Source organism: Microdochium trichocladiopsis (genome assembly GCF_020744255.1).
Source record: "Microdochium trichocladiopsis strain MPI-CAGE-CH-0230 chromosome Unknown B0I36scaffold_4, whole genome shotgun sequence".
Classification (NCBI taxonomy): Eukaryota; Fungi; Ascomycota; class Sordariomycetes; order Xylariales; family Microdochiaceae; genus Microdochium; species Microdochium trichocladiopsis.
In genome coordinates this window covers 805,732-827,502 of record NW_025763547.1, presented here as the reverse complement: position 1 = coordinate 827,502, position 21,771 = coordinate 805,732, and the positions used below count along the sequence as shown (strand labels likewise).

General features: G+C 56.3%; 7 protein-coding genes and 1 non-coding gene across 8 annotated transcripts; 5 read left to right on the top strand and 3 right to left on the bottom strand.

Annotated features, from left to right (window-relative positions):
* The first annotated feature begins 201 nt into the window (after positions 1-201).
* On the top strand, positions 202-3,796 carry B0I36DRAFT_100812 (Sec39 domain-containing protein). Its single transcript, XM_046147711.1, has 3 exons — positions 202-1,868; positions 1,926-2,082; positions 2,137-3,796. Exons 1-3 carry the CDS (start codon positions 365-367, stop codon positions 3,461-3,463), a joined length of 2,988 nt encoding a protein of 995 aa, XP_046013638.1. The 5' UTR covers positions 202-364; the 3' UTR covers positions 3,464-3,796.
* Positions 3,797-4,943: 1,147 nt separating this feature from the next.
* B0I36DRAFT_361571 (uncharacterized protein) lies at positions 4,944-6,241 on the bottom strand (the record flags this gene model as incomplete). Its single annotated transcript, XM_046158499.1, has 4 exons — positions 4,944-5,410; positions 5,469-5,821; positions 5,990-6,101; positions 6,190-6,241. 4 exons carry the CDS (start codon positions 6,239-6,241, stop codon positions 4,944-4,946), a joined length of 984 nt encoding a protein of 327 aa, XP_046013637.1.
* Positions 6,242-7,131: 890 nt separating this feature from the next.
* On the bottom strand, positions 7,132-10,169 carry B0I36DRAFT_320069 (uncharacterized protein). Its single transcript, XM_046153504.1, has 2 exons — positions 7,669-10,169; positions 7,132-7,582 (listed from the first exon to the last, which is right to left on the bottom strand). The coding sequence occupies exons 1-2, from the start codon at positions 9,875-9,877 to the stop codon at positions 7,335-7,337; spliced, it is 2,457 nt and encodes an 818-aa protein (XP_046013636.1). The 5' UTR covers positions 9,878-10,169; the 3' UTR covers positions 7,132-7,334.
* Positions 10,170-11,435: 1,266 nt separating this feature from the next.
* Positions 11,436-12,247, top strand: B0I36DRAFT_373407 (short-chain dehydrogenase; the record flags this gene model as incomplete). The annotated part of the gene is made up of 2 exons (XM_046160196.1): positions 11,436-11,880; positions 11,937-12,247. The coding sequence occupies 2 exons, from the start codon at positions 11,436-11,438 to the stop codon at positions 12,245-12,247; spliced, it is 756 nt and encodes a 251-aa protein (XP_046013635.1).
* A 24-nt stretch (positions 12,248-12,271) lies between these two features.
* B0I36DRAFT_361568 (acyl-CoA N-acyltransferase) lies at positions 12,272-12,913 on the bottom strand (the record flags this gene model as incomplete). The annotated part of the gene is made up of 2 exons (XM_046158498.1): positions 12,272-12,675; positions 12,745-12,913. 2 exons carry the CDS (start codon positions 12,911-12,913, stop codon positions 12,272-12,274), a joined length of 573 nt encoding a protein of 190 aa, XP_046013634.1.
* A 759-nt stretch (positions 12,914-13,672) lies between these two features.
* B0I36DRAFT_100766 (uncharacterized protein) lies at positions 13,673-15,377 on the top strand. Its single transcript, XM_046147710.1, has 2 exons — positions 13,673-14,690; positions 14,752-15,377. The coding sequence occupies exons 1-2, from the start codon at positions 14,059-14,061 to the stop codon at positions 15,251-15,253; spliced, it is 1,134 nt and encodes a 377-aa protein (XP_046013633.1). The 5' UTR covers positions 13,673-14,058; the 3' UTR covers positions 15,254-15,377.
* Positions 15,378-17,261: 1,884 nt separating this feature from the next.
* On the top strand, positions 17,262-20,442 carry B0I36DRAFT_100753 (uncharacterized protein). Its single transcript, XM_046147709.1, has 3 exons — positions 17,262-17,872; positions 17,949-18,721; positions 18,780-20,442. Exons 1-3 carry the CDS (start codon positions 17,502-17,504, stop codon positions 20,399-20,401), a joined length of 2,766 nt encoding a protein of 921 aa, XP_046013632.1. The 5' UTR covers positions 17,262-17,501; the 3' UTR covers positions 20,402-20,442.
* A 799-nt stretch (positions 20,443-21,241) lies between these two features.
* B0I36DRAFT_t71 lies at positions 21,242-21,361 on the top strand. Its single transcript has one exon. It is a non-coding gene; the product is annotated as a tRNA-Ser (tRNA).
* The last annotated feature ends 410 nt before the right edge of the window (positions 21,362-21,771 follow it).

Here is a 21,771-nt window from a genome sequence, read left to right as displayed (position 1 = left end):
ATTGGGCCATCGACGCTGGAGCACCACCCCGGAGTACCTGGGCAGACCTGGCAGAGTGCATGCCAGCGCCCACAAGTCAGGGGCCGGAAGTACCTAAAAGTCGCCGTGTCGCAGGCTGAGTGGGCCGCCCAGAAGGGTGTAAGTGGGGAGCTCGGAGCTCAGTGGGTGGGATGTGAAGGGATGCCATCATCGCGAACACCTTGCACCATCTCAGCCCACAGCGAAACGAGGCTCGACACTCACCCGCCAGCGATGGCCCCATGACCCCGGCGCTGCATTGCTCGGCACTTCCGACACGTACAATAATCAGAGCCCGTGGTGCCCACCACACAACAATGCCCATGCGATAGCCCAGCCGACAACAATGTCCGCCCTTCTGTCCGCGCCCCGCGTGGTCCTCCTGGCTGTTCACCTTGCGACAAAGGCAGCCATCCCAAGCCTCACTGCCTTGGCAGCACAGCATCCGCATGTGCTACACAAAGAGCTGCTGCTCCGCATTCTCCTCTCGGTTCTTCCCGAGACTCTCGAGCCAAATCACTATGTCGGTCTTCTGGAGCGCATCGAATCTGGAGACTGGGAATATGACGATGAAGCAATGCCGCAGGTCGACACGGCCTCGATCGACGATCTAGACGACAAAGATGCCACGAAGAAAGTACGGCGCCTGAAGTTGCTGCCTCTGGCGTGGGACGGCGCGCCAGCCGAGCTCCTCAACGACTCTTTCAGCCTCTTCTTAATTCAAAGAGCACACCGCATCGACGAGGAGGCTGGCCTTCTCACGCAGCTACCCGACTTGGTAGTGCCGTTCCTCGACCATGCCCAAGCGTTACGCACATGGTTGATATCATCCTTGCTTCCACTGCTCAGGCGGAACTGCTTGTACTATCCCGAAGCTCCAGTGGACGTTTCTCTCGCCGCATTCCAAAATCTTGACGACCGGATAGCTGTCCAGATGCTCCTCGACCAGACCGGGACACAAGAAAAACACATCTCACTGGTGGGCAGAGATCTCCGGGGCCTGGTGGGACCATGGCTCTACGATCCCACACACTGGACAAATCAGCATGCTGGCGATAACCCCCCTAGTGAGGACGGAAAGAGACTATGTCCAGCCTGGGAACACGTATTAGAATGGTTCACCACGAAAGCCAGTACATCATGGAAGGTGGTGGTCAGTGCTATCGATCAGTGGGATGGCCCTGCAGATGCTGATCTGGGCGAGTATGGTAGCCTATGGTTTGAAGACGAAGAGCAGGGTTATTTGGAGGGCCGCTATGCTCGCGCCGTGCTGGCTTGTGCATATCTGATCCCGGAAGCCTCCGTGGATGCCCTTATCGGAGTCAACACAATCATAAGCAAGGTGATGAGCCTCCTCGACCAAGACGCGTGTCCGACGTTACAAGTAGCGTCGTCTCTGTTATCGCCCTTCACGGACGTCACCAACGACCCTCTACTGGACCCCAAGAATGCCACTTTCTTGAGGAACGATTTACTTGAGGACTCGAATCCTCTCACCACTCCCAGCGACGAAGCGACGAGGCTTCTGCATGCGCTAACGCTGAGTGCTTATATACTCACAAAGACTGGAGCACCATGCTCTGTGAGGAGGGCTGGCGAGCTAGCATTCCTGCAAGACGAGCGGGAACAGAAAGCAGAAGCGATGCGGATGATCCGCTCTTTCAGCAGTGTTGGTCCCAAGAATGACGACAAATATTGGCTTAGAGCTCGGGACGAGCTTCTGTGGCTGCGTGACTGGGGCGCAGAAGAGGACTGGGGCGCTGCTCAAAGCGAAACCCGAGGTGTTCTGGGACAGCTCAAGAAAGAGTTCCTCGAGGTCGAGTGTCTCAAAGCATTCTTGAGCAACACACGTAAGGCGCATTTGCGGAAACAGGAAGAATCCTTTGACCCGGCTAACATGGCTTCAGGTTACTCGCTTGCGCGCTCGATATACGAGGAACCCTCTGACAAGATTCTGGATTCCACCGTCTTACGAGATACTATAGTCAACGCCGCGATGGCCGCATACGACAATGCTACGAATCCACATCGGGGAAGGGGTGGATTGTTGAAATGCCATGATATGTAAGTTCAACCTGTCTGCCTACGTGCGCCACTTATTCTAATCCCCAATAACAGCATACATGCTTTTCCCGAAACCATCCCACAGTCGTCACCAGAAGCTCGTCGCATCGAGTCACTGCTCCGCGCCACGCATGCACTCGGAGAATATCGCCTTGTGCTAAAGCAAGGGGAACCCTTCACACCTGTCGTACTCCGCGTGCACGCAGATCCAGTATCTATAGTCCAGAAGGTTCTCGAGCAGAACCCCAAGAGCTACACAAAGATCCAAGACTTTCTGGAAATAGGAAGCAACATGGTTAGCGCAGGGCTGGTCGCGAAGAAGGACCAGCCTGAGCACGTAAAGACCCGAGGGACACCTAGTCCTGGACAGCTCGACGAGCAGCAGCAGCAGCTGTCGGTAGAACAACGCATCACAGCCATGTGCGTTGACGCTGCGCTGACAGAAGACGACTTTGAGACGGCCTACTCGTACGTTGTGAACCGTCTCGCAACGAGCCGTTATGCTCCCCCACAAACAATCCCAAACATCCCATCATCCAAAAGCGTCGCCGCCACTCCTCAGGACGACTACTCCTGGAAGGCAGCGCTTCAGGCCGGCCGCTACCGCCGGACCGAGAAGACCATCCGGCCGACACACATCGGCACGGCATCCGGAAACCTCGACATCCGCCACCTGGAGCAGCGCATCGAGTGCCTCTCCACGGCGCTGCGCATCGCGCCCGCGTCCACGCTCCAGGAGATCCTCAACGTGTTCCGCAAGTGCGAGGAGGAGCTCAACGCGGCCATCAAGGCCGAGGAGGCGAGCGAGTCGGCATGGGACGACACCGGCGCCCATCTGATCGACGACAGCAACAGCACCCAGGCCATGCCCGGCGGCTTCAGCAGCACCGTCCCCGCCGGCGTCGGACGCAGCGGGCGGCCCACGAGGCCCGGTCTCGCGGCAACAGCCAGCTCTGCCGCAGAAGAGGCCCCAATGTCCCTGTTCGACTTGTCCCGCGCGAGCATCGCCCGCGCCCAGCGAACGCTGCCTGCGCTCGCGAGCCTGCAGCGCGGCGGGAGCACGGCGAGCAACAAGAGCAACAAGAGCAACGCCAGCACGAGCCGCTTCAGTATCGGCGGCCTCGGGAGCCTTGCTGGTGGCATTGGCGGCGGCGGAGGCGGTGCTGCGGGGAGCGACAACGGGATGAGCAGCAGTACCGGCACTCTTGATGATGGCAGCAGTGGGCACGGCAGGGCAGGCCCGCGCAAGCGCGACCAGCTCCGCGAGGCTGCAGTTGGCACGCTGGCCTCCGGCGTCGGATGGCTGATTGGTGCGCAGCCCGCGGCTGGTGCTGATCGAAGACAGTATGGTGAGGACGAGCGTGATGACGATCACGACTGAGATGATAGATCCCGTGGGAGGAAGGGACATTTAGCCGAGATCTAGCTGCAGCGTTACGCGATTCAAGGGTTCTCCTCTTGTGAAGTATAAAGGCATACAAGCGCTCAATCAATGACTGCGTTCACAAAAGAATGGCGGTATGATAAGGTTTCTTTGATTGCCTTCACTTTCGACTATCTCGGTCTACATTATGTGAAGATGATATATGTATATATATATCTCATGCTAGCTGAAGACCTACATCTTATGGATGGAAGGGGCTCCCAAGTCTGAGGCAACGGTGAAATACGGGAGTTAGGAGATTTGCGCGGGATGATGCTGCGACATTGACGTTGGGTGTGGCGTACAGAAGAAGGTGGCGGACAACATCAGCCACGAGGCAAGGATGCAACAATGATGTTTGCTGAATGCATGTCCGGAAGGAGCGTGCCGTGAGTTGCGATGCGAGGCGTCATTGGGAAGTACCAGCGAACAAACAGATGACCTGCAGCAAACGCTCTGTGTCAATAAAGGGGAGACAGATATTTCTTTACCTGGGAGCAGTATTGGTAAGCTTGTGAGATTGTGACAATGCCAACAAGACCCTTCTCGCACGCATCCAAGTCTCAAACACAGCCGTGTCGAGCCAGCGCTGACAACCGCAACACTCGCTTGATCGAGCAGGGATGTATGCTATGGGTCCTGTATGGTCGGGTTTCATGGATGCGGCATTCCGACTGGAGCGAGGTGCGTCGATGGCGAAGTCAAGCGAGATGGTATTTTACGAATCAATAAGCCGAGCCGAGTTGCACCTTGGGATTTGCGATCAATTATCTGTTGCAAAACTGGTTGTCCTTGAGCACGCTGGTGACCATGTCTGCCGCGTGCTTTTTTGCTGCTCCGCCGTCTTTTATACTCGTCGAGCTGAAGATACCCCGAAACGGAAATACTGATACAAGACCGGGATATCATAGTGGAACATGCGAATGTGTCTCTCTAATCGACGCAAAATAAAGCTGAACAATGGCGAAATGTGAAATGCGCCGGGAAAGTTGCACCGTCTGCCCACTTTGCCGGTGTCATTGTCATATCGCAGGGCATCACACCCCGAAGTCGCCAAGTTGGTACCGTGAGTCGAAGGAGGCAAGCTCCGGACTACTGGGCGCGCCCGGATTGCAATTGCTGGTACGGAATTAAGTGCATAGGGTGATAGGAAAGTGTTGTTTTGTAAGAACCCGTGTGTGCCTGCCGTTCAAGAACTCCAAAGGCCGAGAGATGATAGGAACTTTCTGTTCTTTCGCCGAAATTTTGTTTTGCCCAGTAGTTTTGATCGACACAGCTGACAGATTGAGGAAAAAGGCATTTGGCGGACTGCCAAAGATGGAATGGGCGATTACATAGAGCGTAAGTGTGGTGTTGCAAATAGTCGTCAAACTTGAAGTTGGGCGATCGGATGTCTGAAACTGTTGACCTGAAAAGACGACAAAGCATACGTGCTGCTTTACTGGGCACCACTGTAAGTGTCGCGGGGTTCAGCCCGAGCGCCAGCATCGGCGTAGCCACCATCGTCGCGGTCACGACGACCGCTGCCATAGCTGCGGTCATCACGGCCATTATAACCACGGTCCTCGCCTCCACGGCCGCCGCCGTAGCTACGCTCCTCACGACCGCCGCTGTAACCACGATCCTCGCCTCCACGGCCACCGCCGTAGCCACGGTCCTCACGGCCACCACTGTAGCCGCGGTCATAACCACGGTCATCGCGGCGGGCATAGCTGCGATCGTCACGACCACCGCTGTAGCCACGGTCATCACGGTAACCACGCTCCTCGCGGCCACCATAGCCACGGTCCTCACGGCCGCCATAGCCACGGTCGCCACGGTATCCTCGGTAAGAGTCGTCACGGCCACCATAGCCACCACCACGACGACGATCGTCGAAGCGAGGACGGCCACCGCCACCACCCTCTGCATCTCAGGTTAGCGATTGACTACAGCACGAGCAGAGAAACGGGGTGTCACATACCACGCTTGGGAGGGCCAAAGTATTTGCCGGGAGTAGGAGTGCGAGGGCGAGCACGACGGGCCTTCTCAATGCTCAAGGTGCGACCCTCGATGACCTCACCCTGGAGGCCATCCTTGGCAGCGTCGGCCTGGTCGGAGGTGACCATCTTGACGAAGCCGAAGCCACGCGACTCCTTGGTGTGGGGGTCCTTCATGATCTGGCACTTCTCGACCTCGCCGTACTTCTCGAAGAGGCGCGTAACCTCAGCTTCGGAGAGTCTGGGGTGGATGCCGGTAACAAAAAGGTTGGAGCCAGGGTTGATAGCTCCATCATCGTCATCGCCACCACGGCTGCCGTTGTCATGCTTAGGGGCACTGTCGAGAAAAGCTTGTGTCAGAGATATTTCGTACCGCGCCACGCCGTGATTTGGATGAGTTGCAGAATAATCTCAGCGTCAAAGAGACTGCATCTTGGCCAGAGCCAAGCAGGGTCGTCCTTGAGACTCGAGTATGGGAAAGATGCTGACAAAGCGGGTTGCTTACCGGTCGGCGTTGGCACCGGGCGAGGCAGATCTGCGACGCGAGCTCTCAACGGGGTCGTCCTCACGGGACGCACGGGGCGAGGCGCTGCGACGGTCATAGCGAGCACCATCGTCTGAATCGACACATTAGTGACTGAGCTCACTTGGAGGGCTGTCCGGCAGTGCCTTCGAGCTGAGCAGCGCAAGATTACGAGAACGTACCATCGTAACGGTCGCCGTTGGCGGACTCGTAGTCCATAGCAGTAGTGGCCATGGTTGTTGCTAATTGAACGGAAGGCGTGGTGTCAGCGCGAGGTTTGAAGTGCTTGACTGCTGGCGTTGCAGGTGCTGATGATGCGGAAGTGAATGAGGCCGCGTCGGGAACACTGGTGAGTGATGGTGACGGGTCGACGGGTGTTTCAGGAAGAGATGTGCTGAATTGAGTGACAGGCTGGCCGGGGCGACTTGGAAGATGCAGAGGCGGATGGCTGTGAATTTGAAAAGGTGCAGGACGGAAAAAATGCGACAGGCAGGCAGGCAGACAAGCAGGCAACCGGTAGGTGATTGCTTTTTCCAGGCAATGGTGCGTTGCGCTGGCAGTGACAACGATGCGAAAGTGTGCGAAACGAGGCCGGCCGGGAAAACGAGAGACAGACAAGGCGATTGGTTACCTTTTGCGAGTGTTGGTACAGATGGCCGGAAGGGAAGGTGTCGTGCGGTTGAGATGGAAGCAGTAAGAGGTCAGAAGAAAAGAAGTAGATGGCAGCGATGCGCGCGCGCGTGTGGAGAGGATGGACGGGGGAAAAGTTGGTGGAGACGGGAAGGTGCGCGCAGCTGGCAGCGAGTCAATCAGGGTAGACTGGCCCGGGTGCCTGATGTGGCAACGTGCATCGGCCAGGCGTCGGGTCGTACCCAGGTACCCTATGGCACGGGCTGCACTGGTTCAGCCATTGGCCAGCTGCGCCCGGCTGTGGGTGCTCTGGCCATGCATGCCTCCCCGGGAGAGCAAGGCTCCAAGCAGTGCGAATAGCCACAGCAAAGTTCCAAAAGCCCGGCTGCTATTGACAAGCATAACACCAAGACATGCTGACACGAATCTGATGCAGAACTTCCTTCATACGGGCCAGCGTTGTCAGCACAGCATCGGACACGATTATCGGGATATTTTGTGCGGAACATCATGGTATTGTAAAGCTTCATTCACTGACTGATGAGTGCTACGTCCCATGCATTTATTTTCCGTCTCGGCCATGTGAATGGCTCCCAGTTCATGTCAGCCAGCCAGGGTCATAATAACTCCTGTGCGATGGCAAGGCTGGCGGTGGCGTCACAGACCCTTGTCATCGGGAATCTTGTCTTTCCCACACTCAGAGCTCCCCGATCTCGTCCTGGCTCTGGTTCTCTAGCATATCAGCCCTCAGAGCAGCCTCGACGTCCACCGCAGTGAATGACTCTGCATCGTCCAGGAACTTGAGTCCCTCCACCGCCTTGCCTCCGCAAGCCCGCTCCAGGGCGAGGAAGGCAAAGTGGCCGCCCACCACCGGTCGCGCCATAAAGGCAATGCCAGGGTAGCCGCCGTCTCCCTCCGTGTCATAGAGGTCCGTCAGCGGGTGGTCTTTCGATCGCGGCATGTTCGTTAGCAGGCGTTGCTTCCACAGCCCCAGGAGGTATCAAGACACCTTGCTGTGATGGTTGACTTACCTGTAGTCGTTTCGTTGACCCATGCAGCCACATGTGTCAGGATTTCAGAGCGCACACTCTTGCTTGCAACAGCGGCTGCAAAAAACTCCCAGTCGCTCTTGGTGTATAGATGGCGGCTGTCCAGGGGCAGCCCGTAGCGCTGCAGGACGGCCTGGTACCAGTTGCTTTGCATCCTGTAGATCGAGTCGGGGATGAACGTCTTGGAAGACTTCTTGTCTGCCCCCAGCAAGATCTCGTCCTCGGTCCAGAAGCGGCTAGGTCCCAGCGAGGACTGCTCCTCGGGCAGGTGGAAACATAGCAAGGCATCGGCAAAGATGTTGTACAGTGTTGTCCATGAGCCATACCAGGTGTAAGCCAGCTTCGCGTGGGTGCCATCTCGGGACAGGCCATAGTCCTGCCACTTCTCGATATAGTCGGCGGCCACGTCGTTGTAGTATTTGGCGTCCTTGTCTTCACCGATGAGCTCAGCCAGTCCTGCCATCGCCTTGATCCCAACGATTCCCTTAAGCGCCAAATTGGTGTTGTTTGCGAGCCAGCCGGCAAAGTCATCGGTGCACAACTGGTTGGATGGGATGAGCGACTCTCTGACAAGATAGCCTGTCCACTGCTTCCACAGCTTGTATGACCGATTCACCCACTTCTGGGCGGCGGATCTGCCACTTGTGCCACTTTCGTGGAATGTCAAATCCATACCGTACTCGTCCAGAGCTTGGGCCCTGATTGCAGGCTCAATGTCCAGGGCTTGGGTTTGTGGGAGAGCCTCACGGGAAAAGGTAGCTGCCGAGCCATCTTTCAGTCCGTTGACCAGAGCAAGACCCATGATAAGCATGTTGCCGCACTCCTCCACGGGCATGTACTCGTCATTACCATCGTTGTGGCCAGTGGCGTTGGGGAAGTGCGCCCCGAGATCATGCATGCTGTAGTCGTTGGGATACTGCCCACTCAACTGGTGCTCGATGAGAGGCTCCAGAAGGTAGGCGAGCCACTGTGGGTTCGTGTAGAGAAAGAATGGAAATGCAGGGTAAATCACATCAACCGTCTGAAGGTTGCCGTCGGAAGAGATCTCCTTCAAGAAGATGATGGGATCATCTGGGGTTCCAGAAAACTGGGTTCCGCCCAGAACCTGCCGCGCCGACACAGCCACGATATCCTGGTAATCCTGCGAGCCAGACGCATATGCGTCCTTGGCAAGCTGAGTCGAGTAGTTGTCTGCCAGGTAGACTGCCGTGTCATAGTCGTTGTAGTGGTACTGGAGCATTTGTTCCACAGACGAGAAGTAAGATGCCCAGAGAGGGCGCATCAGGGTCAGACCTCTGGCGGAGGCGAACTGAATAACCGGATCCTGGACAAGTGCAAAGGTGAAAAGGGCATTGTCAGAGGCAGTGCCATTGCGAGCCTTCTTGCTGAGCTTGAACGTCTTGGCAAAAGCAAAAACCGGCTCTTTCTCAAAAATACCACGATGATAATCATCGTTGTAGTTCTTGAGAGCACTAGTCTCTGCAAACTCGCGGCAGATTGTGTGGATCTCGCCAGACTGGTGATCGGTGTCAGCAGGTCCGCTGAAGTGAAGAGTGCCCCATTCGGCCTTATCCCATGCTTCGGTGAGGATCTGCTCCTGGGTGCGCTTGAAGCTCCAGGTCTTGATAGCCTCTGCATGCTTGGTGCTGTTGGATTGTCTAAAGTCCCAGGTGATCTGGCTATCCCGATGACCACTGACAAATTCACCGTTAATGTCGATGAAAATGGACACATCGAGAGAGCCCTCTACGACAACGTTTAGGTAGCTGGCAGGTAGAGACTGGCGGAAGGTCGACGTCGGAGTGATTGGGGAGAGGAAAGAAAGCGTGACTTTGACGTCGGAGCCGCCAAGGGTGTAAGTCAGGTTGGTCGTCGAGGCATCGTAAGTAGCTCCGTGGTAATGCGCATAATCGACGCCATATTTACTAGAATGGGTGAGGAAATCGTGCGGACGACCCAACAAAGGGTAGACGGTGCCAGTCTCAGGAACGCGGGCCATGACGGCGAAGCCAACAGTACTCCCCGTCCAGAACTGTGGCCATTGATGCCATGGCTCATGCCTAGCACGAGGCAGCCAGAAGCTCAGATAGGGACTACGCACAAGCAGCGGCAGCACTGATGGTGTCAGGGTTGAGGCGTCCACGACCGTGCTCGCCAGCGCAGTGAGCGCAGCATAGAGGCTGAGCTTCATTTTGGCGATCTCGACGAAAGCGAGAGCGCCTCACGAGCCCAATTGGGAGGTCGTCGTGGAATTGCTAAAGACGCTGTCTAGGTAGAATGGCGGCGGGCTGCAGAGGAGGCTGCTGCCCGGTTCACGTCGGCTGTCCAGCAGTCCTGGGCGAAGTCGTCCAACGGGGCGAGATTGCAGCGAGGTCGAAGCAAAACAGACCAGCAGATCCGTTTAAAAATGGAAGAAGTAATTGAAAGGCTGAGAGAAAGGGCTTGCGGTCTTGCGCGCTCGTGACTAGAGGAGAGCTTCTTGGAAAAACAGGTGCGTGCCTGGGGAAAAGGCCCTGCTCGTCCTCCGCCATGGCCGTGGGCCGACCCCAGCCGGGGAAGCTGGAAAGCAGGAGAGCGGAACGTCATCCACGCAACACGCCCACGATCCCCCACAGTGGCTGCGCGCCGCGATTCGTTGGGAGCAGGTCAGATGAACATGGGCCGGTTGCGCCAAGCCCCTGTGCCTGGACGCTACAGCCAACCCGGATGTCGCAGCTGCGCTTCCGACGTGCCCGCCTGATCCACCTCGCAACCCAGCGCTGACCGGCCGTCCACGACGTGGCCAACGCGAAACGAGGGGCAGGCGGTGCTCGACGGCGAGGGGGCCGCTTAGTGATGATGGTCAGCAGGCCGCGCCTCGGCCCCTCCATCTCACGCCTCTGGTTCCTCCGTCATGATTCAGATTCCTTGAGCACAAGAGTCAGTCGGCGAGACGCTAGACGCGGCGACCGTCCAGCTAAATAGAGGACCCTTAAGGCGTTAGCCTGGAATGCTGCTCCGGAGTCTCGCTGCTGCAGGCCGATTCCAGAATCTTTGCTTGTCTTCACAAAAAGCTTATGGCCAGACTTGGCTAACCACCCACTCGATCAGTCCAAGTGTTTAGCTTCCTGGGAGAGGCGTAGTCTGCTGACCTGAAAATCCCAGCGGGCTGTCATGATCTCTGTGGAACATTCGATTCCACTAGCCGCATCTTGGTTGCAACCTTGAGTCCTGCAACTAGCGTTCCAGGGCGGTGGTGCATGCATGTGAATGCACCGAGCGTGCTCCATAGAATTCGCATGAGGGCACCCATGGAAAAACTCCTCGGCTCGGCGCGTTGAACGCCAAACCGCCCTCTCCATGCCATGGGTTGAGCTGTAGTCGGGCTTAGCCGCCCTTTTCTGATTCTCTTCCTGATTATGTTCGTACTGTGAGATACATGATCTACATGATCATCTCGCCCTGATAGTTGTCATACCGTCTACCCCAGGCAGAGGGTCTGGGCACTCTTACCGCACTAACAATGCCCTGCACTCGCTTGCGTAGCGTAGTCACAACAGTTCCATGTCATCTTGCTTTCGACGCAAACTCATGTTGGTAGTGGACTGTATGGATTCAAGCATGTTCTCTTATGATCTCGATGTACGGTGCAGGAGAGCAATGCCTCTACCAGCATTTCGTGCCAGGGGAATACCAGAAAAAGTTACCCCGCAGTTGGCATCGCCTTGTCCCTCTCTCAGCAAGTACAACATCGCACAGCACTTGGCAAAATGTCTTTCGAGGGCAAAGTCATCGCCATAACAGGCGCGGCGAGCGGTATTGGGCTCGCAACCGCTCAAATCCTGTCCAAAAAGGGCGCCATCGTGTGCCTCTGCGATGTCGACCAAGAGGCAATGAAGAAGGCTGATGCTCATTTCAGCCAGCTCCAGGCCCAATTCAGCATGACCACGGTAGATGTCTCGGCCAGGGAGCAAGTTGAAACATGGATCAGCGGGATAATAGAAAAGTATGGCCGGCTCGATGGCGCGGTCAACAACGCGGGCATAATTGGCAGACACCACGGCCTTCGCGCCGTGGCTGACTTGGAGGACGACGAATGGCACAAGATCATCGCCGTCAATCTAACTGGCACCATGTACTGCATGAGGGCAGAACTTCGCGCCATCGTTGATGGCGGGTCAATTGTCAATTTGAGCTCCATCCATGGTCTTCAAGGTCTGTCTCCGTGCTTCACCTGAGAGGCGGGTTGGGAGGCTGATATCTAGCAACAGGTTTCGCCATGCACGGAGCTTATGACGCGAGCAAGCACGGTGTTCTTGGGCTCACGCGGGCAGCAGCGAAAGAGAATGGATCTCGCGAGGTTCGAGTCAATGCTGTGGCACCAGGATCGATCCATACGCCGCTGATGGACAAGAGCTTCGCCTTCCACGGACGTTCGCCGGATGAGCCGTTTGATGATACCGCAGCCTTCGGGCGACACGGGACTGCGGAGGAAGTCGCCCACGTGATTGTGTTTCTTTTGAGCCCAGAAAGTCGATACGTCAGTGGCAGCGTGTACTCGGTTGATGGAGCAATGACGTGAGAGGAGAGTTGGCGGTCGAGGTCGCTAGAAGACATCCTCGGGATTGACAGCGTGATCGCGGCCATCGGCTCGCACGTGCTCGCCCTTGGCATCCCGCTTCATAGATTTGCGCATGTCATAGGCGTCTTCGCCGTTGGCGGTTGGGTCGTTGACGTTGTCCCCGTAGTAGTCCTTGACGACGCGGAATACGCTGTATCCCAGCTTCTCGTAGAAGTTGATCGCTCGAGTGTTGCTTTTCCGAACGAAGAGATCCACAAACAGGGCTTCATGGGCATCTGCCGCCTTCTCTAGAAACTCTGTGAGGATGCTGCCAACCCCTGAGCGGCGAGCCTCTGGCGCTACCGTAAGCGCAGTGATGTGCGCATGCCATGGCAGGTAATGCTCGGAGAACTTGAAGTAGTCCGGGGAGCTCTCAACCTTGCCCATGACTAGACACGTCAACAGTCACAATTGTCAGCACAGGGCACAAGGCTGCGGATGCGAGCAAGCTGACATACTGTATCCTACAATGTTCCCATTGGTGTCCTCCGCGACTTGGAATAGCGATGGCCATTTCGTGTAGTATTGCACATAGAAGCTCAAGTCGTAAGTCTCGGTCAGCGGGTCGAGATTGCACTTGGATACCCTGTTTAGGTCGTCCGGCCTAAAGGGCCTGAAAGTTGTCATGTTTTCGATGAAGAGAGAGGAGCAGAAGCCGCCTCCCCAGAAACGCAGGTGTGCAGTAATTACTGTGAATCAGCCAGTCAATGGGTAGCACTGGCGGCGTCAGAGGACAATGGCAGTGCTCAAAAAAGTTGAGCCCCACCAGGCTCGACATGTGTTCCAGTGAAGGAGGGGCGTGGCGCCCGTCACTCCTAGTCACCCTGACAGGGCGGGCAGAAACACTCACGAGGGCGTTCAAGAAAGGCTGCAGAAGGTAACCACATCTGACGACAAGCCATGCTGTCGAACAAGGCTGCAGCCCTAATTTATGTCTGTATTTCGCCCGCATGGTAGCAGACCAGCCCTCTGCATGCCTTGTGTGGAACAGTGACGTTTTCCGGACGATGTTCGTCTCACGACCACGCTCGACTTGGTACTGTACGTATCAAGGTACTTACTGGAGGATGGCTTGAGACCGGGATAGTGCACTGGGATCTGGACAGTGCCAGCACGTACGCGACCTCGTGGAGAGTTATTGTTGCTCCATCGCAACAGCTCTGTGCTACGCACGTGTATTTCTGCGGTACGACCGGCCCCTTACCGTGCCTGGGATGGCATTTGTTTATGCCAAAAACCCAGGCGAGCGTGCCTGTGCTGGGAGACGAACCTCTTTGAGCTAGGGTCAAAGCTCGACAAGCCCAATCAGCGGTCCCTGCAGCCTGCCGGGGCATCCAACCAGCGGAGCACCTGCCAGGAGTTTTGGGAAATAAGGATAAACAGCGACGACAACCTCACGAGCACCGTCTCCCAACTGCTGATCAACTTTCACGCCTGGCAGTTTCTCTGTCAGTCTGGCCCAGCATCTCTTCCTCCTCAAAAAGTGCAGCGAAGCCGCCGAAAACCAGTGCTCGACCTCCCTGGCCTGCTCGACTGCAGCCCCGAGATTCGTCAGACCCTGAAGAGCCCCTCATTCAGCGACTTTGGCAGCCAGTGGTCCCGGCAACCACTTGCAGCATCACCGCTCGACGACTCTCTCCCAAACACAAGCCACACGCCGTCCCGAGGGCTAGCGGTGGGCTGGGTGTGTGCTACAACTCGACGCCGTCACCACACCGCTGCTGAAGCCAACACGAAAACAACCACCCAAACCAACCGACAGAACCGCCTGCATGATGTCGAGGTCACCGCAAACTCCGCGACACTCCCGCCAGTCCTCCGCTATCGACACCCGCTTCCAGACCCCGAGCCCAAATGCATCACCTGATGCTAGGCGCCTGTCAAAGTCTTCATTCCAGGACCCTCTGACGCCACTACGCAACAGCATGAATGAGACAGAGCTTTCGATGCTTGGCAACGGAGGTCTCGACCAGGGCAACGGGCTCGGCAACCTTGCTGATGAGCTCGCCGATGCCTTTTCAGACTCGGAAGAGGAGTACGATGAGGAGGAGGATGACGGCGAAGGCGAAGAGTCCGAAATGTCCAACACCGTTCCCACACCCACAGATGAGCCAGCACTGCCAGCAAGAACAAGAACGGTAACGTTGAACGCACCAGAGCAGCAAAATGTCCGGGCACATCGGCGCGAGGCCAGCGCCTATGATGGAAGCGAGTACGGCTCAGAAACAGACTTGGACATGGCAGGCATGCCACCGAGCTTGGTCGCCAAGATCGATGCGGTAGAGACTTTGGCAAGGCGCGGAACCGACAGCCTTGGCAATACAGCCGACCCAGTATTTAAGAGAGTCACAGACGGCCTCAGGGACCTCGGATCGCAGTCCAGTGTGGAGGGAAACACCACGAGGTAAGGGCGTGTCACAGGCAATACTGCGGGACTGAATCCAAACGCTGACACAACGAACCAGGCTGATTACTGCTCACTCGGCATTATCAACACACTTGACACACCAAACGCGGCAAATTCACAACTTGACATTCCCGCTCCTGTCGCCACTGGTCGCACCGCCAGACCCGGAGACAATCGACGAGCTCCTTCCACTTCTCGCATCCGTTGCCGATGACATGCCACGCCCTGCAACGGCAGCACTGAGCAATTTGGCAGCGCTACACACGGTCACCGCTGATTTAGTCCAAACTCTGAACTACCTGTCGGACACACTGCACATGTCGAGGCAAACCACGACGACTGCAACGCGGCGACTTCGCACCGCGAAAGAGCTGGTGGCCGAGATGAAGCGCGAAGAAGAGCTCAGAGAAGAAGGTGAGAGGTGGCTCACCCGGGGAAATTGGAGTGACCGATTGGAGAAGCGAGAGTGTGCGGGAGTCTGCAGAGACGTCGTAGGTGGTTTCGAGGAAGTCTGTAATGGGTGGCGAGCACGACTGATGGCTCAAGCCGAGTCCGCATAAACGACGTTCGCGGATGGGTGCAAAGGGCTCGGGGTGCCTGGGCCTCAGTGACGGTGCCCTCAAGCAATGACGCCCGCACAGAGCCGTATTGCATCCACCTCTGCAAGATCCGCGTCCGAATATCACGAGGTAGACGTCCACAGGCATGTGTACATGGTGTACTTCGCCTGCTATCATCAAATAGTGCGGCTTTCCATACACAATGATTCCATCGCACCACCACCCCACTGTAGACGACACTGGAGCAAATGCAGAAGGAACCATACGCTCCTCGCCTTGATCAGACAGGACAAGAGGATCAATTTTCACATGCACGCACATACTTTTACAGCGACGAAAACACAATAAATCAGCATCAGCTCCTCTATCCGCCATTTTGGCAGACTAGACACATCTCAGATACCATTAGATTTATTCTCCATAGAGATACAAGCTGCCTTTCTGGCACATGTCCCCATCTCACAATAGAGATTACGTGACAGGGGTGCCGGAATAAGTAATGAGCTGCTGTTTCGGCCCCGTATCCGTGTCGCCAAAAGTGCGAGCCGTGCTCGTAAGCCGTCCTTACGGCAGACGGCTGAGGCTCGGGAGATTAGAATCTCGGAATTGTGCCGCAGGATCCTATAGCTTGTCTTCTCCTAACTTCTGTATCGTGGTGTTGAACAAATGAGCATCCACCCGTGCTATTCCGCCCCTGGTGAGTTCGTCGGAGACCTAGGCTAGTCATGCAGGCCGATCACTTGCCAGGGGTCGATCGGGACAATCGAGGTCTGCAGCTTGGGATTGGGTTCGTGCCTGCTTGGTCCAACTGACAAGGGCATTATCATGGCTTCGACCCGAAAAGCGGTTGCGGCACGCAGACAGCAAGCTAAGCCAGTATGCTTGTGCAGACTCGCGATTAACGCAAGAATGTGCTCGATCGTTCAGTTGATCCCAACCAGCGTGGCTGCTGCTGGCCTGATAACGCTGTAGTGCTGCCAGAGCAATCAGCCTTTGCACGGGAGCGTCTGAATTCCCGTCCCTGGATCCCCACTGGAGCAGTCTTCCCCATCATGGTGGTACCGTCTCGTCGGTCCACGTTTTAGCGCGCCCCGTCCCATCCATGTCAGCTTTGTGATTGCTTTTTGTCTCTCGATCGCCTTGCCTAGCCTGCCACCCCGGCCGTTCGCCTCGATCGAGTCCACCAAGCATACCAGGAACAGCCAGAACATCTAATTTACTGCCCCCTGGAGTTCTGTCAATGATACCTTTTCATGCCATCCTAGTTCGCGATGTTTGTCTGCGCATCTCACATCAGAGCTAGGGAAGCACGTCTTTGTGTGACCACGCTCATCACCAGCCAGAGAGAGGCAAACCGGCTTTTTCGCCTTGAAAATCAGACTCGAGATGGTTCACGGGTGGTGAAGGTACAATGCCTTCCGGCCGGTCTCCCCGCTGACTTCGAATACTCGCTAACCTCGCTGCAGTTTAGTGTCGTGACCCCTGAGAGCCAGTCATGATGCGCAACGGCAGAAGCGCCGCCAAAATCAGACTCGAGGCCCGCAGGAAACTGCCGCTAGCCATGGGCTTAGGCCGACGCCATCTCTTCGCCATTGCATCATCGGGGACCTGCGACCAAAGGCCGACTGACTCTTCTTGCCTCGCCCTTTTGCTCTGGTGGATTTGTGCGGAACGATCTCGACTGATGGGGTCAAGATGGGGGACAAGCAGCCAATGGATGACCATCTTTGAACGAATCTCGGCTGGGTAGCGTTTCTGGGCCCTCATCAGCCAGTCCGCCGGCAATGACGGGTTCCGTATCCTGACCCGCCCCCAGAGCCCTCGTCATGGAAAAGACGAGACTAGTCGTCGTTGGAGGTCGAGGACGGCGGGATGTTCGCGTGTCGCCGGCTCTACTTAGGGCGTGGACGTCCTGTGCCGTCTCCGTCGTGATTCGCTTGCCGTGCCCCTTGGTTGCCCATGCCCACCACCAATTCTTCCTCCCGCCTGCTGTCCCTGCCTCTTTCCAGTCTTCCTAGTTGACTGACTGCTGCCAATCCAGCTCAGAGCACAGTCTAATCTCTGATCCCGAACAGAAAAAGCAAAAAGATTAGTCCCTCTGGAATCTCTGGGACCGTCTGCAAGAAGAGGATCCGGCTTCCAGCTAACGCCCAAAGAAGCAAGACCTGTCTCTCACTAACCTGCCTGGATAACTCGTCCGTTTGTCATTATTTTCCCTTCGGGTGACTCTGGAGACAAAGCTTTTGTGATGCTCCGCAGATTCTCAAGAAGTCTGTCGCACTTGGCAGACGCCACACCAGCGAGCCGCGGCCGTGAAGACCTTCCACCACACTCCGTATCGTCTCCTAGTCGAGCCTCCTTTTCAGAATTCCTGCCCAGCACGGTACCGTCGTCTACTCACTACGACGACAGTGACTACACTACTCACTATCAAGAAGCTGCGGAGGCTCCCAACGTGCCCAGAAGTCGTTCGCAGCAGAGCACATACGACATGCCCCCCAGTCCTGCAGGGCATTCATACTTGAGCACGAGAGACCTGCCTACAGAATTGAACTTTGCAGACATGGACGACAGTTATATCCCTGACGACAGGGACCAGTCCTTTGCGCGCCCACGAAGGTAGGGAGACACCATGCCGAGCACACACTTGTCGTCCGAGCCAGGGACAACCACTTACATACGCTGCCTGTCACAGTTCTCAAAGCCAGTCCTACTATACTGGCCAGCACGTGGAGCGCCAACCTTCACCAGAGACGGTTCAACACTACGGAGGATCGACGAGATCACCATCTGCAGCCCGAAAGAGCATCATGTCCAAGTCCTCACACGTGCCGTCATCCGCGTCATCCTTCGCGCCCGCCAACTCAGCACTTCCGCCATTGCAAACCAAGGGCGCCGGCAATAACGACGGCCTCGAGCCTCTGGCAGAAGAAGAAATTGACCCAGCATCGTTCGACCTCGTCGTCCCGGCGAATGAGCCCACGCAGTACTCCCTAGAGGCACGTTCGGAACTGCTCTTCTCGAAGGAGCACCTCGAGGTCATCTTTGAAGACCCGGTCCTTCTTCAGCGTTTCACCACGTTTCTCTGTGCCGCCCATCCGGCCTCTGTGCCTGTGCTGGTGTACTATCTTGACGCACTCAAGGCCCTGAGGGCGCTGGATTATGTGAATTCGATCGCAAGATCACTGAGAGCACCCAAGGACCTCGGCGTTTCTCAAGAGCCAATACAAAACACCGCAAACGACGACTTGCAGGCCAAGGCCGACCAGGCGTTTGAGCGGCTCGCGCGTGAGGACTTGCCGGCGTACATCACCCATACGTGGGTGCGGACAGTGAGCGTGACGATCAAGCGACGTATTGCCGACACACTGCCTGTGCATTTGAGGGATCTCTCAGAGGGCCTTGCAGAGGTGTTTTGCCTGACGGATCCTTCTCGGCCAGACAACCCGATCATCTTTGCCAGCGAGGGCAAGTGGTGTCTTTTGTTACCCAGAGGAGACAGGATGACGCTGACCATGGCCTACAGAGTTCCACCGAACAACACAGTACGGCATGAATTACGTGCTCGGCCGCAACTGCCGTTTCCTCCAAGGCCCAAAGACAAACCCTTCCAGCGTGCGGCGGCTGAAGGAGAAAGTCCTTGCTGGAAAGGAGCACTGCGAGACATTTCTCAACTACAGACGAGACGGGTCGCCATTTATGAACCTGCTCATGGTGTCGCCCCTGTTCGACAGCCGTGGGAATGTCCGCTACTTTATCGGTGCTCAGGTCGATGTGTCTGGACTAGTCAAAGAGTGCGCTGGACTGGAGTCGATGGAACGCCTCGTGCAGCAGCAAGAGGCCCGCGAGAGCCAGCAGCACGGCAGATTTGACGCCAGCAAGTCACAACTCCACCATGCCGACACAACGGATAAAGACGAGTTCCGCGGTCTGGCCGAAATGTTCAACCTCACGGAGCTCAAGACGGTCCGGGAACACGGCGGCTCGCTGCACCGGACACGGCAGGCGACGCACGGCGGCGAGGGAGGCGGCGGCGTGGACGACGCGAACCTCACCAACTGGAACAAGCCGCGTCTGCTGATTCGAGATGATGCCTCGATGCAGCGGCGCGACAGCGACCCCATCATGACCCTGCCATCGACATCCGGCGGCAAGCTCAGCGGCGTATATGAGCACTACCTCCTCGTCCGGCCGTATCCCAGCATGAGAGTCCTCTTCGCCAGCCCCAGCATGCGCGTTCCGGGGATGCTTCAGAGCAGCTTCATGGACCGCATCGGCGGGTCGAGACAAGTCAAAGAAGCCCTAGCGCAGGCATTTGCCGACGGGCACGGCGTCACAGCAAAGGTCCGCTGGCTCAGCGACCGGGCGAAGCGCGACAGCCACGGCAGCAGAGAGGCATCTGCCGCGGCAGGCCTGGGAGGCGCAACAGGAAAGGGCCGCTGGATCCACTGCACGCCGTTACTGGGCGGCAACGGGGCAGTGGGAGTGTGGATGGTGGTCCTCGTCGAGGACGAGGCAGAGTCGAGCAGCCGAAGAACCCGCGATGCACCGCCGGTCAGCAGACACATTGGGCAGACGAGCATCGGGGGCACGCCCTTGCCTAGCGACTTTGACCGGCAGTCGCTCCTGGCCGGCAGTAGTGGCCCGGGAGCTTCGTCGACGGCGGCTTATCAGCGACCACCTTCGCAGCAGACACCACAGCGGCGGTATCGTGGCGGTGACGAGACACCAGATGTCGACGATCTCAGTCTCGCTGGTGCGAGCTTCATCGATGCCCAAATCGGACCTCGCTCGTCTTCCCGGACAGGCAGTATCAGCGGACAGCAGCCTGCCCACGGCGATCTGAGGCAGCACATGTCATCCAAACGACGACCACAGCAGGGTGTGACCAGCGCCGCCGCATCTACAGCCGAGAGCAGCATGTACGGCAGCATAAACAGCGGCGGAAATGGCGTCTACCACGGTCGATCGGCGGCTATCGACATGTCTTCTTCTTCTGCTGGTGCCAATGGGATGTCTCAGTCCCGAGGGGCCTCGCTGTCGCGGCTCAAGGCGCCACTGCCTCCTGCACCCACGGGGGCTCTGGTACACGAAGGCATCCCGATTCGGACTACGGGGGCTTCGGCGACCGGCAGGTCAGCATCGTGACGGCGGCGACCAGGTCTTGTACTTTTAGGAATGGTCCAACATGGGATGTGTGCTCTGCAACAAGAGTTTCATATAGTAGGTTTCAGCAGAGTATATTCTGCGCAAACAATGCTTGGGTAGTGCCATCGAGGCACATGTAGCTATCCAGAAGCAGAATGAGCACAAGGGATGGCAAATAGCGTTGATTTCTGTCGTACATTAATAGTTGCCAATACGGCTGTTTCTTTATCTGATAATGTCTCAATACAATGCATAAAGTACCTGTTTCTCCTCTGCAGACAGTTGACAGATATGGATGACACTCAGTATCGTGTGCGAGTTACAAAATATTAGGAAAGGAAGGCCTGCATTCTCGTGTCCTACTACTTAATGTCACGGCGGGAGCGTCAGGAAAATATGAGCTTCTTTGGAATCCAAGCTATGTTGTCTATTGATGGCAATGGTTCCATTTACCGTTATTTCCTCGTCGCCAGCTGGCATGACGGTCGTTAGATTGGTGGCCTTCGAGGAGTCGCAAGCACAAAGCTATTGAACGGCCTATGAGAATCAAGAATCTTGCTGAACGTCTAATTCGATATTATTCTCAGTCCCTGGCTATTTGATCATATCTCCTCGTCTAGAGTAGAGGGACTTCAGTCTTGGTGTGTTTAAAACACAAGCTTGAGGCCATGAATATTTCTGTCCTTGCAAGATGGCTGGCAAGTATACCATTCGCAAACTCACTCGACCACGATCTCATTGTGAGACGACTTATAGATCTGGTCGTGCCTTTCCTTTCAGTGTCCCCCGCATCATTCGGTGGCTATAGTAGAGTATAAGCATACGGCTTTCCAACAATCAGGCAAAGTGCCAGAGTGGTTAATGGGTCAGCCTCGAAAACGCTCATCCGCCTGCTTCAGGCAGTTGAGCTTACGTAAGCTGATGACTTCGGTCGCGCAGGTTCGAGTCCTGTCTTTGTCGCGACTAAGCGCATTGAATAACCTCAATTTTTTGTACATTTGCTACTACTGTAGTTAGTATACTTCCTTTTTGCTCCCTGGCGTGGTGCCAAGCCAAGGAGTTGTGAGGAGATCAATGGGTGTTTGTTGGTAGTGGCATTCTTTTGCGGTGTTGGGTGCCGTGCCGTGTAAGCCGTCAAGGCCCGTGGGCCAGCAATTGTGGAGGTCTTGGTCTTCCTGGTCTGCAAATAGCTGCAGAGGCGGGTGACGCAGAATCTTTCTTCTTCAAATGGCGAGCCTCGTGGCTTCTCAGCTGGAATTGGGTTGTTTTCTCTATGCTTATCATGATTGTGCATCCAAGCTGTTGTAGAACTTTAGCCTGTCAAGTGGAAGCTGTGGTATTGTTGGTGTAGTACAGATCCCTGCAAAAAA

What these genes read in the sequence shown, in the direction of transcription:
- B0I36DRAFT_100812 (XM_046147711.1), top strand. Translation starts at nt 365, where the DNA reads ATGTCCGCCCTTCTGTCCGCGCCCCGCGTGGTCCTCCTGGCTGTTCAC. An exon ending in AGCATTCTTGAGCAACACAC is followed by an intron (nt 1,869 to 1,925) that starts GTAAGGCGCATT and finishes ACATGGCTTCAG; the next exon opens with GTTACTCGCTTGCGCGCTCG. An exon ending in TTGTTGAAATGCCATGATAT is followed by an intron (nt 2,083 to 2,136) that starts GTAAGTTCAACC and finishes CCCCAATAACAG; the next exon opens with CATACATGCTTTTCCCGAAA.
- B0I36DRAFT_320069 (XM_046153504.1), bottom strand. Translation starts at nt 9,877, where the DNA reads ATGAAGCTCAGCCTCTATGCTGCGCTCACTGCGCTGGCGAGCACGGTC. An exon ending in GGTCAACGAAACGACTACAG is followed by an intron (nt 7,583 to 7,668) that starts GTAAGTCAACCA and finishes CGCGATCGAAAG; the next exon opens with ACCACCCGCTGACGGACCTC.
- B0I36DRAFT_100766 (XM_046147710.1), top strand. Translation starts at nt 14,059, where the DNA reads ATGATGTCGAGGTCACCGCAAACTCCGCGACACTCCCGCCAGTCCTCC. An exon ending in GTGGAGGGAAACACCACGAG is followed by an intron (nt 14,691 to 14,751) that starts GTAAGGGCGTGT and finishes ACAACGAACCAG; the next exon opens with GCTGATTACTGCTCACTCGG.
- B0I36DRAFT_100753 (XM_046147709.1), top strand. Translation starts at nt 17,502, where the DNA reads ATGCTCCGCAGATTCTCAAGAAGTCTGTCGCACTTGGCAGACGCCACA. An exon ending in TCCTTTGCGCGCCCACGAAG is followed by an intron (nt 17,873 to 17,948) that starts GTAGGGAGACAC and finishes TGCCTGTCACAG; the next exon opens with TTCTCAAAGCCAGTCCTACT. An exon ending in GATCATCTTTGCCAGCGAGG is followed by an intron (nt 18,722 to 18,779) that starts GCAAGTGGTGTC and finishes CATGGCCTACAG; the next exon opens with AGTTCCACCGAACAACACAG.